This window comes from Rhincodon typus, chromosome 10 (assembly GCF_021869965.1).
Source record: "Rhincodon typus isolate 14 chromosome 10, sRhiTyp1.1, whole genome shotgun sequence".
Lineage (NCBI taxonomy): Eukaryota > Metazoa > Chordata > Chondrichthyes > Orectolobiformes > Rhincodontidae > Rhincodon > Rhincodon typus.
Window position 1 is genome coordinate 79,534,808 of NC_063341.1, and position 15,155 is coordinate 79,549,962.

General features: G+C 42.1%; 1 protein-coding gene across 4 annotated transcripts in view; it reads right to left on the minus strand.

Annotated features, from left to right (window-relative positions):
• Positions 1–5,783: 5,783 nt before the first annotated feature.
• LOC109921619 (leucine-rich repeat and IQ domain-containing protein 3-like) overlaps positions 5,784–15,155 on the minus strand; it is a 26,773-nt gene continuing 17,401 nt past the window's right edge. For 2 of the 4 annotated variants that reach the window (XM_048601938.1, XM_048601940.1), the window contains 3 exons: positions 13,779–13,868; positions 8,257–8,404; positions 5,785–5,954 (listed from right to left, as the gene is read on the minus strand). In XM_048601938.1, coding sequence (XP_048457895.1) covers positions 5,935–5,954; positions 8,257–8,404; positions 13,779–13,868 — 258 coding nt within the window. In that variant the 3' untranslated portion in view covers positions 5,785–5,934. Of the gene's footprint in view, positions 5,955–8,256; positions 8,405–13,778; positions 13,869–15,155 lie in introns of all 4 variants that reach the window. The other 2 variants (XM_048601939.1, XM_020521648.2) reach the window with 2 other exon arrangements.

Genomic DNA, 15,155 nt, shown 5'->3' on the forward strand with positions numbered 1-15,155 from the left:
GCCTGCTGTGTTCATCCAGCTCTACACCTTGTTATCTCAGATTCTCCAGCATCTGCAGTTCCTACTATCTCCGTTACATTAGCTTTCCTGATTACTTGCTGCACCTGCATGCTAACACCCTGTGACTCGTGCGCAAGACATCCTGATCTCTCTCCATCTTCAAGCTCTGCAATCTCTCACTATTTAGGTAACATACCTTTTTGTTCTTTCTGCCAAAATAGACAATTTCATGCTTTCCCACATTGTGCTCCATTTTTCAGATCTTTGCTCACTCATTTATCCTATCTATATCCCTTTGTCGGCTTCTTATGTCTTTTTCACAACTAACTTGCCTGTCTGTGTAACATCAGCAAATTTAGCTGCCATACCTTTAATCCTTTCCTCCAAGTTTTATATATATAATTTAATTATAAAGAGTTGAGGCCCCAGTACCAATTCTTGTGATTTTCCAATAAGAATTAAAGACTGGAGTTTGGTTCTTGGAATCTTTCTCAACAGAAAATAGCCCCATAAGTTGAAACATTGTGGATGTATAATAGTAAAGTGAAATAATATTTGAAACAAAATATAATTCTACATATAGAAGAAATTTGAACTCAAGTAACACAGCGACAATGGCTGTGAAGCTTGTTTGTTGGGGTGAACTGAGGTGGAACACAAATGATGTTAAAAGGGGCAAGATTGTCAATGACTACTAGACTCTACCATCTGTTTATAAAATGAAAACAAATCTTGCAATAAGTGACGTAGAGAGTCTGGTAGTTTTGCTGCTGGAGTGGTTCCAACATGATGTTGTGATTGAAACACTAAATGACAGTGAAATGTTATTAATCGCATGTTTCAAACAACATTGAAATGATACAGTGGGACTAATACTATAGAGAGATGTGAGGATGTTGTTTTGTGAGACAATGTCAGCATCTACTCACACCTTGATCTTTATGTAACACAGAGGAGTTCTGTGCCCTGCTGGCAAACAATGTAATAGAGAATATTGCAGTGTTCCTGATTGTGATGTAATGAAACAACATTAACCAAATCAATATTAAGTGAAGAATTACTACTGTACTCGGTTTTAGGATACCACTTTGTTAACTTTCTCACTGTTTGCAATCACAGCTTTATCAATCCCATACACATAAGGCTCCTGCTCTTCTGTTCCTGTCTGTTCTGAATCTGGTCTTAGCCCACATTGATAGTAGCCAGGCCACATTCGGTGGATATTGAAATAAAATGAATTACTTTCAGCACCACCTATTTGTGAAGATATGGAATAAATGACTCTTTTTGAATGATTCACAATTTTTGATCATTTCTTAATAAAAGTGTATCAAAGATCTGTGCTAACTGTGTGGGGCATTTATACACAAGCATGGAACAATGAATCAAACGAGTAAAATGGCAGAAACTCAAAGTCAGGTCAATCTGCATTAGAAAAGTTAAACAACTGGCAAAGTCTCTATTGCAATGATCTTTCGGGATTATCCCACCACTCCCTCTGAACAGTTCACACAAAATCATTTTATTTCAGAAGAAGAGTAAATTACAGCAATACATTGAGTCGGAAATGGTGCAAGAGAGACATGCACAGGGACTGAAATGGAGTTTGAGAGAGGAACAGATATGGAATGAGAGAAAGACACAAGGAAAGACATGGAGGTACAAAAGACATACAGGGACTGATATGGAACAAGAGTGAGAGGGACAGAAATGGACACACACAAATATATAGAAAACAAAAGATACACACAAGAGGGCAGTCAGAGAGCCAAAAAGGTAATGATGGAGAGTTAGGTATCTGATGGGGCACAGAAAAGGGAGCTTAATCTAGTATACAGGGATGATTAGGTCAGTAAGAAATAATTTAGTGAGGGTTACTTGATTATTGTAGGATGACTTGGTTACAATGTAGGGAATAGTTAATAGTGGGTCAGTGGGATATATGGAAAAGGGTTTAGGTTTTTTGAGAGTGACGTCAGTCTGAGGAAAAATTATTTTTGACAATGAAAGACATGAATAGAATTTCAAAACTACTGAATAATCAAGGATCAAAGGATGGGGAGGAAATAAAGGCAATAACTATCGCTAGAAAAATAGTGCTAGGGAAACTAATGGCGCTAAAGACTGACAAATCCCCTGGATCTGTAGGGATACATCCTAGGATATGAAAGGAAGCAGCTACAGAGATAGTAGATGCACTGGTAGTAACCTTTCAATAATCCTTTTGGAAAAGTCCTAGAAGATTGGAAAACTGCCAATGTAACACATATTCAAAAGGGAAAGGAGACAAACAAAACAACTATAAGCTAGTTAGCTTAACATTTCATTGGGAAATTGCTGCAATTTATTATAAACAGAGTAGAGTATTTAGAAACACATAAATAGGATCAAGCAGAGTCAGCATAGCTTCATAAACAGGAAATCAGGCCTGACAGACTTATTAGAATTCCTTGAAGAGATACCAAGCAGGATAGATAGGTGGAGAGATAGTAGTGGGGAACAAGGAAATGGCTGAGGAACTGAATAATTACTTGGGGTCAGTCTTCATGGTGGAAAACACGAGTGATCTTCCAAAAATTCAGGAGAATCAGTGGGCAGAGCTGAGTATGGTGGTCATCACCAAGGAAAAGGTGCTAGTTAAACTGATTGGCCTGAAGGTGGATAAATCACCTGGACCAGATGGACTACACTCCATCTAAAGGAGATAGCTGAAGTGATAGTGGAAGCGTTAGTGGCAATCTTTCAGGAATTGCTCGAGTCAGGGAGGGTCCCAGAGGACTGGAAAATCGCTAATGTGACACCCCTGTTTAAAAAGGAAGTAAGGCAAAAGACAGAAAATTACAGGCCGATTAGCCTAACCTCAGTCATGGGTAAGATTTTGGAGTCCATTGTAAAGGATGAGATTTCTGAATATTTGGAAGTGTATGGTAAATTAGGGCAAAGTCAGCATGGTTTCATCAAGGGGAGGTCATGCCTGACAAATCTGCTAGAATTCTTTGAGGAAGTAATGAGTGGGGTAGACCAAGGAGAGCCAATGGATGTTATCTACCTGGACTTCAAGAAGGCCTTTGACAAGGTGCTGCACAGGAGGCCACTGAGTAAGATAAGGGCCCATGATGTTAGAGGCAGGGTGCTAGCATGGATAGAACATTGGCTGTCTGGCAGAAAGCAGAGAGTGGGAATAAAAGGGTCTTTCTCAGGATGGCAGCTGGTGACAAGTGGTTTTCCGCAAGGGTCAGTGTTGGGACCACAACTTTTCACTTTATAGTATAAATGATCTCGATGAAGGAACTGTGGGCATTCTGGCCAAGTTTGCAGACGATACAAAGATAGGTGGAAGGACAGGTAGTATTGAGGAGGTGAGGAGGCTGCAGAAGGATTTGGACAGGTTAGGAGAGTGGGCAAAGAAGTGGCAGATGGAGTACAAAGTGGGAAAGTGTGAGGTCATGCACTTTGGGAAGAAGAATAAAAGCGTGGACTATTTTCTAAATGGGGAGAAAATTCAGAAGTCTGAAGTGCAAAGAGACTTGAGAGTTCTAGTCCAGGATTATCTCAAGGTAAACTTGCAGGTTGAGTCAGTAGTCAGGAAGGCAAATGCAATGTTGGTATTTATTTTGAGAGGACTTGAATATAAAAGCAAGGATGTACCCCTGAGGCTTTGGTCAGGCCACATTTGGAGTATTGCGTGCAGTTTTGGGCCCCATATCTCAGGAAGGATGTACTGGCTCTGGAGTGCGTTCAGAGGAGGTTCACGAGAATGGTCCCAGGAATGGAAAGCTTAACATATGAGGAACGTTTGAGGACTCTGGGACTATACTCATTGGAGTTTAGAAGGATGAGAGGGATCTAATTGAAATTTACAGAATACTGAATGGCCTGGACAGAGTGGATATTGGGAAGATGCTTCCATTGGTAGGAGAGACTAGGACCCCAGGGCACAGCCTTAGAGTAAAGGGAAGACCTTTTAAAACGGAGATTAGGAGAAACTTCTTCAGCCGGAGAATCTAGGTGAATCTATGGAATTCACTGCCACAGAAGGCTGTGGAGGCCAGGTCATTGAGTACATTTAAGACTGAGATAGATAGGTTCTTGATTGTCAAGGTGATCAAGGGTTACGGGGAGAAAGCGGGAAAATGGAGTTGAGGAACTTATCAGGCATGATTGAATGGTGGAGCAGACCCAATGGGCTGAATGGCCTAATTTCTGCTCCTATGTCTTATGGTCTTATAAAGGGGAATCAGCAGATGTAATATATTTGGATTTCCAGAAAGCATTTGTTAGGTCGCCATTAATTTACTTGATGTGTCCTCGGTGTTGTAGGTAATGAAGGAGCATCAATAGAGGATTGATTAACCAATATAAGACAGAGTTGGGATAAGGAGCATTTTCAGGATGACAACCTGTAACTCGTGGAAGTGCTACAGTAATATTCAATGTTTATTAATGACTCAAATGACGATAGTGAATGTGCTAATGCCAAGTTTGTGAATGACACAAAAACAGGTATAATGGCCCAAAGGGTCTATGAGGTGATATAGAAGTGTTGAGTGAATGGGTAAAATTTGGTAGATGGAATATAATATGTGAAAAATATAAGGTTATGCACTTTGGCAGAAAGAATGAATGAGCTAAATATTATTTAGACGCAGAAAACTGCAGCACAGATGGATTAGAGGGTGCTCATGTATAAATCACAAAAAGCTAGCATCCAAATTCAACAGGTATTAGGGAAAGCAAATGAAATATTGGCTTCTATTTCAGAGAAAATAGAGTACAAAAATAGTCAGACCACAGTTGAATTACTGTGAACAATTTTGGGCACCTTATATAAGGAAAGATATATTGGCATTAGAGGCAGTCTAGAGAAGGTTCATGAGGCTGATCCCAGGTATGGAAGGACTCTATTATAAGGAGTGGTGAAGAGATTTGGCCTATACTCATTGGATTTTGAACAATAAGCAGTGATCTTCTTAAAACATACAAATTACTTAGGGGAGACTAGACAGATTAGATGTGGAAAGGTTGTTTACCTTTGTCAGAAAATCTAGGACCAGAGAGCATAATCTCAGAATAAGACAGAGATGAGGATTTAAGACAAAGATGAGGATGATTGCTTTCTCTCAGAGGGTAGTGAATCTGTGGAATTTGTTATCACAGAGGACTGTCAAGGCTGTGTCGTTGACTATATTCAAGGCTGAGAGAGACAGATTTTTAATCAGAAACGGAATCAAAGGTCATGGGGAAAAGGCAAGAAAGTGGAGTTGAAGATTATCAGATCAACCAGAATCTCACTGAATGACAGAGCAGTCTCAATTGGCTGAGTGGCCTATTTCTGCTCCTACATGTTATAGTCTTTTCTCGAGAAAAAGAGAAGTCTGTGGGAGTGACCTGATAGACGTCTTTAAAATTAAAGACAAGATTGATGCAATTGACATAGAGAAAATCTGGCACAAGACAGTCACTACTAAATTCAGGAGAATGCTTCAGAAAAGCCTTTACCCCGAAAGTGATGAGAATGTGGAACTCATTATTGTAGGGAGTGGTTGAGAATCGTATTGATATATTTAATGGAGAGTTGGATAAACAAATGAAGGAGAAAGGAATACGAGGATACAGTGATAGGATGTGAAGAAGACAAGTAGGAGGAGGTTTTTTAGAACAGAAACCCCAACACAGAGCTGCTGGACTGAATGGCCTGTTTCTACATTCTGGAGCTTGACACACTGGAAAGGTTACATGTGATCAAGCAAAGGTGTTGAAAAACTGAAACTGCAAACCAAGTGCTAATTTATGCAGCTATTTATTGTACTGTTCAATATATTCATGAATTGCAGAGCAGTGTTCTCGAAGTTGTTGAAGTATATCTTCATCCACAATGGTAGATTGTTCCTTCAGCGAGTGCTTGAACTGTTTCTGCCAGGGCCGGAAGGCCATTCATAAAAGGCGTGCACGGTCTGAAATATAAGTCAGGGTCAGTGTGGACTTGTTTTGATCAGTGATGGGACACGTACTAGTTTGTTCATCCTCTAATATATTAGCTCTGAACCAATGGGCAGCATTGCCATCTCAACATCAGACAATCCAGGCTGACACAACTGTGCAGTGCAATGGTGAGGAAATGTTGCACGTTTGGAGATTTCAGAGGAAGTTAGACTGGAGTCTGTCTGCCCTCTCACATGGAAGTCAAAGAAGAACAGGGCAGTTCTCCACAGTGTCCTGCCCAGCATTTATTCCTCAACTAGCATCACATTGCCGTTGTTGGGATTTAGCTCTGAGCAAATTGGCTGCTGCATTTCTTACATTTATAATAGTAGTTATCCTTCAAAAGTGCTTTAATGGCTGTAAAATGCTTTGGCTATAGAAATGCCACCTCTTTTTCTGTATGGTCTTGAATTTTGCAATTTGATCTTTATGTCTCCCCCAGAAAATTCAAGACAGCAGACTTGCACAAAGTGCAGCCTTAGGCTGCTAAGTTGCATGTCAATATCCAGGACACACAAGTGCCTTGCAATGATCATCTTCAATGGACAATTCAAACAGCTCACCTCCACATTCAATAGCATTGTCATCACTTTAATCCCCACCATTAACATCCTGGGGCTATCAATGAATCCTTTGATTCAGTGGGCTGAGCAGCCTCCTTCTGTGCCAATATAAATCTCTGACATTCATTGGAGCGATGTGGAGGTGCGATGGGATGGACAAAATCAGGTGAAGTGACCTGGCGAAGGAGTAGTGCTCCGAAAGTTTGTGATTTCAAATTAACTTGTTGGACTACAACCTGGTGTCGTGTGACTTCTGAATTCATTGGAATCCAACGGCTACAAGAGCTGGTCAGAGGCTGGGAATTCTGCAGTGAATAACACACCTGACTCTTCAAAATCTGACCACCATCTGAGAATGGTATCATACTTTTACTATTTAGGTTAAAGATTCAAGACTGGGGGGCACATTTTTAAGGTGAGAGGAGAAATTTAAAAAAGATATGAGGGACAAATTTTTTACACAGAGGGTGGTTCGTGTGTAGAATGAACGTCCTGAGGAAGTGGTGGATGTGGGTGCAATTATAATGTTTAAAAGACATTTAGATAGGTACATGAATAAGAAAGGTTTGGAGGGATATGAGCCAGGAGCAGGAAGGTGGGATTATTTAACTTTGGGATTATGTTCGGCAAGGACTGTTTAGACCAAAGAGTCTGTTTCCATGCTGTATGACTCTAACTCTATATAGAGGTAAAGGGCGCTGAAGGACTTTGTTTGATTTAGTACCTTAAGGAGAGATTTTTGTTGAAATAGCATTAGGGGCATTTAAGCGGCTCTTAGATAGGCATATGGATGACAGTATAATGTAGGGGTGGAAGTCAGATAGACCTTAGGTTTAGGGTAAAAGTTCAGCACAACATCGTGGGCCGAAGGGCCTGTACAGTGCTGTACTGTTCTATGTTCTATGTTCTAGCACAAAAGAGCCCCTTTAAATTCAACTAGTAATGCGTCAATTAGTGGACTTCAAAAAGAGGTATGAGGAGAGACTTCTGGGACACCGAGTGTTAGTTAGGAAGGAGTCTTGACATTTGTAACATTGCATTCTGTAATGAATCTAGTATTAAAATTGGTATCTGGTTTTCTTACTCACCAACTGGCTTCAGAATTAAGTCACAAGTCAGGAGTGTGATCCCCATTTGCCTGGAAGTGTGCAGCTCCAACAACACTCAAGAAGCTGGACACCATCCAGGACAGAGCCACCCATTTGATTGGCATCACATCCACAAGCATTCACTCCCTCCCCCATCAATGCTCAGTAACAGCAGTGTGTACTATCTACAGGTTGCACTGCAGAAATTCACCAAAGACCTTCAGACAGCACCTTCCAAACCCGCAACTACTTTGGTCTAGAAGGACAAGGGCATTAGATACATAGGATTACCACTGCCTGCAAGTTCCCCTTTAAGCTACTCATCATCCTGACTTGGAAATATATCACTGTTCCTTCAGAGTGGCTGGTTCAAAATCATGGAATTCATCTTTAATAGCATTGTGGCTCTGCACATGGACTACCTTTGTTCAAGAAGACAGCTCACCACCACCTTCTCAAGGGCACCTAGGGATGTGCAATTAATACTGACCAGCCAGAGGTTTACATTCAGAGAATGATTATTCTCTAAAAGGGATGGGATGTGTTGTTCAGTATTATGAATGAAGCACCGCACTATGTGTGTAGATGGGCCTGACAGGTTTGCTCTTCTAAGTCAATGTTACCTGAATTAGGGTCAAACACTGGTTGTCTAAATGTTCTAGGATGGAAAACATTGCTTTTGTTAGGTTTAAGGTTTGGAGTGTTCTCCATTTTCCACTGTGAAATAGGTGGGTAAAGGCCAGAAGTTATTTCATTGGCTTCACATCGATCCTAAACAAACAGAACGCAATGTGAATAGGTTATTCTATATAGAATTGTTCATTGTGTAGAATGTATCAAAATAACATATACAGCTGAGAAAAGAATAGAAGGAAAAAATAAATGCATGCAATCTGAAACAAGAAATGATACATCCGGAGTTCGAGCAGCCTCACAGCAGAGAGGACGGATAACTGTTTTAGGTAGAGGTTGTTCATCAAAAGTGACACCATTGGACTGAAGTCTCAATCCAGATCATATACAGAAGCACCAATGTGAAATTTCAAAGCCAGCTTCAAACTCAGAACATAGAAACATAAGAAATAGCAGCAGAAGCAGGCTATTTGGCCATTCAAGCCTGCTCCATCATTCAACAAGATCATGCCAAGGCCTTATCTTCTCTTTCATGCAATTTACAATGCACAGGCCTGAACTCCCCAGTATTTCAAAGATCAATCTACCTCCTTAAATACTTACAGTGAGCTAGCCTCCACAACTCTTTGCGGCCAAGAATTAAAGACATTCAACATGTCCTGAGAGAAGAAATTCCTTTGCATTTCAGTTTTAAATTAATGCCCCTTCTTCCAAAAACATGTCCGACAGTTTGACAATCTGCCACTAATGGAAACATCTTCTCAACATCCACCCTGTCAATCCCGTTCAGTATCTTGTAAGTTTGAATAAGATCACCCCTCATTCTTTTAAACTCTAATGAATAAAGATCTCATCTGTTCACCTGTACTTGACAAGTCAGTCCTTTCATCCAAGAATCAGACTAGTGAATCTCTTTTGAACGGTCTTCAGTGCCAGTATATCCTTTCTTAAATTCGGGACCAATACTCCAGGTGCGGCCTCACCAATTCCTTATACAGTTTTAACAAGACCTCCCTACTTTTAAGCTCCAAACCCACTCACAATAAAAGCCAGAACTGTTCACAGTCTTCCAACCGTAGTCTGACTAATGTTCTGAAGAAGCCATGCTGGTCTTGAAACATTAACTCAGTTTCTCTCTCCACAGATGCTGCCAGACCTGCTGAGTTTCTCCAGCATTCTCTCTGTATGTTTCTGACCAGTGCCTAGTGTAGTTTTAGAAGACCTCCCTAATTCTTGCTGCATCTGCAAGGTAACGTCTTGTGTTTCTTGCACAAGAACATGCAGATCAGTCTGTGCTGCACTATTTTGGAGTCTCCCTTCATTTAAATAATGTCTGTCATTTGATTCTTCCTACCAAAGTACATGACCTCACCCTTTCCTACATTGAGCTCCATCTGCCAAGTTTTTGCCCACTCAACATATATTACCTTGCAGATTTCTTATGTCCTGATCAAAACATGCCTTCCCATCTATCGTGAGCAAATTTGGACGCATTACACTCTTTTTCAAGACATTGATACAGATCATAAATAATTCAGCCCTCATAAACTGACTCTCTGGCACTCCATTAGTTATATTTTTCTAACCTGAAAAAGACGCATTAAACCTGAACTCTGTCTTTTGTGTGTGAACCAATCAATCCATGTGAAGACATTACCCCCAATATTGTGAGCTCCCATCTTGCGCAATAATGTTTTATGAGGCATCTTAACAAATGCCTTCTGGAAAATCCAAATACACTACATCTACCGGATCCACTTTATCAACTCTGTTATATCCTCAACCACAAAACCATGATGACTCTGTTTGATTACATTAATTTTTTTCTCAATATCCTACTATTTTTTCCTTAATAATGAATTCGAACCTTTTCACAAACAGCAGATGGTAGACTAATTGGACGACTGTTTCCTGCTTTCACTCTCCCTCGCTTCTTGAGCAGGGGTGTCACATGAGCAGTTTTCCAATCTGCTGGAACCCTTCAAGAACTTGGTGAGTTCTGGCGTATTTCTACCAATGCCTCCACTATCTCTGTAGCCTCATGGGGCCAAATGGCCTGTTCCTGCTCTTCTTTGTCGATGTTTCAATTTTGCTCCTGTTTCAATTTATTTTTCGATATTTCAATTTATTTCCTGACTTATACAATTTCTTAGGGTGAGGCAACTCTTCAAGAGCCTGTAGATGACTTGTAGAAACATAAAAACTAGGGAGAAACTCACATTTGTAACTTCTTTCCCTTGCTGTTCCAACCAAACTGATTCCACATCATGATCTACTGCACCTATGTCTCTGCTCACAGTACATAGAACAAAGAACAAAGAAAATTACAGCATAGGAACAGGCCCTTCGGCCCTCCAAGCCTGCTCCGATCCAGATCCTCTATCTAAACCTGTCACCTATTTTCCAAGGATCTGTATCCCTCTGCGCCCTGCTCATTCATGTATCTGTTTAGATACATCTTAAATGACGCTATCGTGCCCGCCTCTACCACCTCCGCTGGCAAAGCGTTCCAGACACCCACCACCCTCTGCGTAAAGAACTTTCCACGCATATCTCCCTTAAACTTTTCCCCTCTCACCTTGAAATCGTGACCCCCTAGTAATTGAGTCCCCCACTCTGGGAAAAAGCTTCTTGCTATCCACCCTGTCTATACCTCTCATGATTTTGTAGGCCTCAATCAGGTCCCCCCCTCAACCTCCGTCTTTCTAATGTAAATAATCCTAATCTACTCAACCTCTCTTCATAGCTAGCGCCCTCCATACCAGGCAACGTCCTGGTGAACCTCCTCTGCACCCTCTCCAAAGCATCCACGTCCTTTTGGTAATGTGGCGACCAGAACTGTACGCAGTATTCCAAATGGTCACACCAAAGTTCTATACAACTGTAACATGATCTGCCAACTCTTGTACTCAATACCCCGTCCGATGAATGAAAGCATGCCGTATGCCTTCTTGACCACTCTATTGACCTGCGTTGCCACCTTCAGGGTACAATGGACCTGAACACCCAGATCTCTGCAGTACTGCACTAATACCTTCCTTACTAACAAAGCAATCAAACTTCCTATTTCTTTTTATGTCTTCCTTCAGAACAAATCCTTGAATATTGAATTCCTAGACTTGGTCACCTTGCAATCATGTCTCTGTAATAGCTGTCAAGTAATATTCATTCTTCCTATTTTAGCTATCAATTCATTTATCTTTGTTACAAATACTGCAGCATTCAGATAAAGAGACCTAAGCTTTGATATTTTACTGTTAGTACTCTCTCTCTCATTCTCATTTCTGTCTTCATTCTTCTGCTTATAGTTTCTGCCCTTCCGTGTCACACTTTGATTATTGTTCTCATGTTCACTATTCTGCACCTCTGCTCTCTCCATTCTTTTCGAGTTTTTAAACTTCTCTTCAATTGAAACCTCTCCTCCACTGATCAGTTTAAAGTTCTATCTATAACTTGAGTTATTTGATTTGCTAGGACATTGGTCACAGCATGGCTCAAATGAAGCCTGTATCAGTAGAAAAACTCTCTCTTTCCCCAAGACTGTCGTCAGAGCCCAATGAATCAGAGCCCATTTCTCCTCGACCAATCTCTGAGCTATGCATTTACTACTCTAACCTTATTTGCTCTCCTTCAATTAGCAAGTGGCTTAGGTAGTAATTAGGAGATTATTAACTTTGCAAACCTTCTTTTTAACTTGGTCCTGGGCTGCTCATATTCACTCAGCAGAACCTTGTTCCTAATCCTGTCTATGTCATTGGTACCAACGTGGACCATCACAACTGGATCCTTCCCCTTCCACAGCAAGTTCCTCTCCAGCCAAGAAGAGTTCTCCTCAGCCTTGGCACCAGTTAGAAAATACAGCCTTCGGGACTCTCAGCATTTGCTGCAGAGAACACTATTTCTTCCCCTAACTGTGCTACTCCTCTGTTACTGACATATATTTATTTTCACACCCTACTTGAATGGCTCTCTGAACCACAGTGCTGTGGTCAGTTCACTCATCCTTGCTACATTCTGTGCCCTTGTCCACACCCAGAGCGAGATTATTTTTCCAACGCTAAATTCTAGATCTCCTTATCTGCTTCACTCACAGTCACACCATCCTATCCCTGACCACTGACGATATTTGATGTAATTAATCTCAGGTCCAGGTACCTCTCCCTGATGTGTGCAGTGTTCGCAGCTCAAACTCCAGCTCATCAGCTCGGAGCCAATGTTCGTCGAGCTGCAGACTCTTGCTACACATAAGGGCAACATGGATTGCACCACTGCCCACGGCTCCAACTATCGCAGCTGCTACACCTCACCTGCCCAGTTTGTGGTATTCTATTGCATTCATTAGTTTGGATCTTCAATGTGAATTTCCAAACTGTACTCTCCAGCTGCAACAATATTTTCTGATTTAAACCACTTGGTTAATCAAAAGACATATGGAAGTGATACTCACCAATCACCTACAATTTCCTGTGACATTGCACTTCAGCTCTTAAAGGTCGAAACAGGTTGAAGGGGGCTCTCTGCTGCTGGATACTATCTCTAACTGCGACTTCCCTTCTCAGGTACTTCCTCTCTTTTCTTGATGAAGCTGCTGACCCTCTCTCTCACATTGTTCGAGAAGTCCTTGTTCTCTCTCTCTCTCTCTCTCTCGATGGTCCTCATTCTCTCTCTCTCTCACACACTCTTTATGAAGCAGGTGTCCCTGCCCTCTCTCTGTCTCTCTCTACGTAGTCTCTGCACTCTCCCCACCTTTACGAAGCTACTGACCTTCTCTCCAACGTTGTTTGAGAAGCTGTTGTTCCTGCTCTCGATGAAGCTGTAGTCCCTGGTCTCCCTCTCTCTGTCTCTCTCTTTATGAAGCTGCTGTCCCTGTTCTTTTTCTCTCTAAGATGCTGTCCCTGTGCTCTTTCCTGCTCTTCATGAAATTGCTGTCTCCACTCTCTCTCTTTCTCTGACGGTGCTTTCACATCTCTCACACTGTTTGAGAAGCTACTGTCCCCACACTCTCTCCCACTATTTATGGATTGTTGTTGTCCCCATTCTCACTCTTTATGAAGCTGCTGTCTCTGTTCTCACTCTCTCTCTCTCGCTCGTTATGAAGCTGCTGTTTCCGTGCTCGCTCCTGCTTTTTATGAGGCTTCTGATGAGAAGTTAACCTTAACCTTATTGCAGGTGTTTAGCTAGAGAGCTGTCCTCTCCAGTCTACAGGGTGGGTCTGCTTGACTTTGGCTCAGAAAGAAAAGCTCCTGCCTAGCAGTGATAATGCTTCACTCTCTCAATGCAGCCTCAGCCGTGACTGCAACTTGATCAGTGACACTGACAATACAGTCAGGAGCTCAGGCAGCAAGGCTGCTGTTCTGAACCGAAGATCACTGGCCTTATAAGTGGTTGTTGAACAGCCTCCTCACTGCCCACCAGGGTGTGCTCTCGACACCAACACTGGGACACAGCTTGCCATTTAAAATCCTCTGTATCAACCAGCGAAGGCAGAAATAGCTCAAGTAACCAGACGTACCTCCAGCAAATCAATCTGCAGCTTGTTTTTATCTATCTGTAACTGGACAGAGTTGCACCGGCCATCATCCATACCTCTGCTGCCTGCTACCTAGTTAATCAACAAGACAGTTTCATTACTGATGTACTGGACACATTGATAATTAAAGGAATCTACATAACAAATCATCCCAGGCAGTTTGAAACATCTCTGAAGAGTAAGAGTGGGCTCAATTTTATAATTTTTCAATCTGTTTTGTGATTACAATTAATTAAACAAGGGCAGCACAGTGGCTCAATGGTTAGCACTGCAGCCTCATAGCACCAGGGACCCGAGTTTGATTCTAGCCTCAGGCGACTGTCTGTGTAGAGATTGCATATTCTCCCTGTGTCTTGTGTCAGTTCCACCAGGTGCTCTGGTTTTCTCCCACAGTCCAAAGATATGCAGGTTGGGTAAATTGGCCATGTTACATTGTCTGTAGTGTTTTGGGATGTGTGTAGGTGGGTTAACCATGGGAAATGTGGGATTACAGGATACAGTAGCAGGCTGGGTCTGGTTAGGGTGCTCTTCGGAGGAGTGGGGTGTACTCGAGCTGAATAGCCACCTTCTGCACTGGAGTAGTTTAATGGTTCTAACACCAATTAAAAAACATGCAATTTTTACACTATCAACAGCTCTCTGAGTAAAACCTGCCGCATTTCATGAGCTGTTTACCATCTCCACCAGCCATGCTGACTGTGGTGAAAATGTAACAGCAGAGACAGCAAACTGATTCAACTAACACAGGTACAACCGTTGGACTGGATTTGGAACTAAAATAGAATGCATCTCAGTGCAGGTACACAGTCCCACCCTGTGCTCAGACACACAGTCCTCCCCAGTGATCTGACACACGACCCCATCCAACGCTCTGATACACAGTCCTCCCCAGTGCTCTGGTACACAGTCTCACCCAGTTTTCTGATACACAGTCCCAATCAGTGCTCAGACACACAGTCCTACCCAGTGCTCTGATGCACAGCCTCACCCAGTGCCCCTGATACATAGTCCCAACCAGTGCTCTGATATACAGTCCCACCCTGTACTCTGATACACAGTACTGCCCAGTGCTCTGATACACAGTACTGCCCAGTGCTCTGATACATAGTCCCACAGAGTGCTGTTACACAATCCCACCCAGTGCTCTGATACACAGTCCCACCCAGTGTTCTTATACAAAGTCCCACCCAGTGCTGATACACAGTCCCACCCTGAGCTCAGATATACAGTCTCACCCAGCACTGTGACACACAGTCCTACCCATCAGTCTGGTACACAGTCCCATCTAATGCTGATAACACAGCCCCACCCAGTGCTCTGATACACAGTCACACCCAGTGCCCCTAGTACACAGTCCCA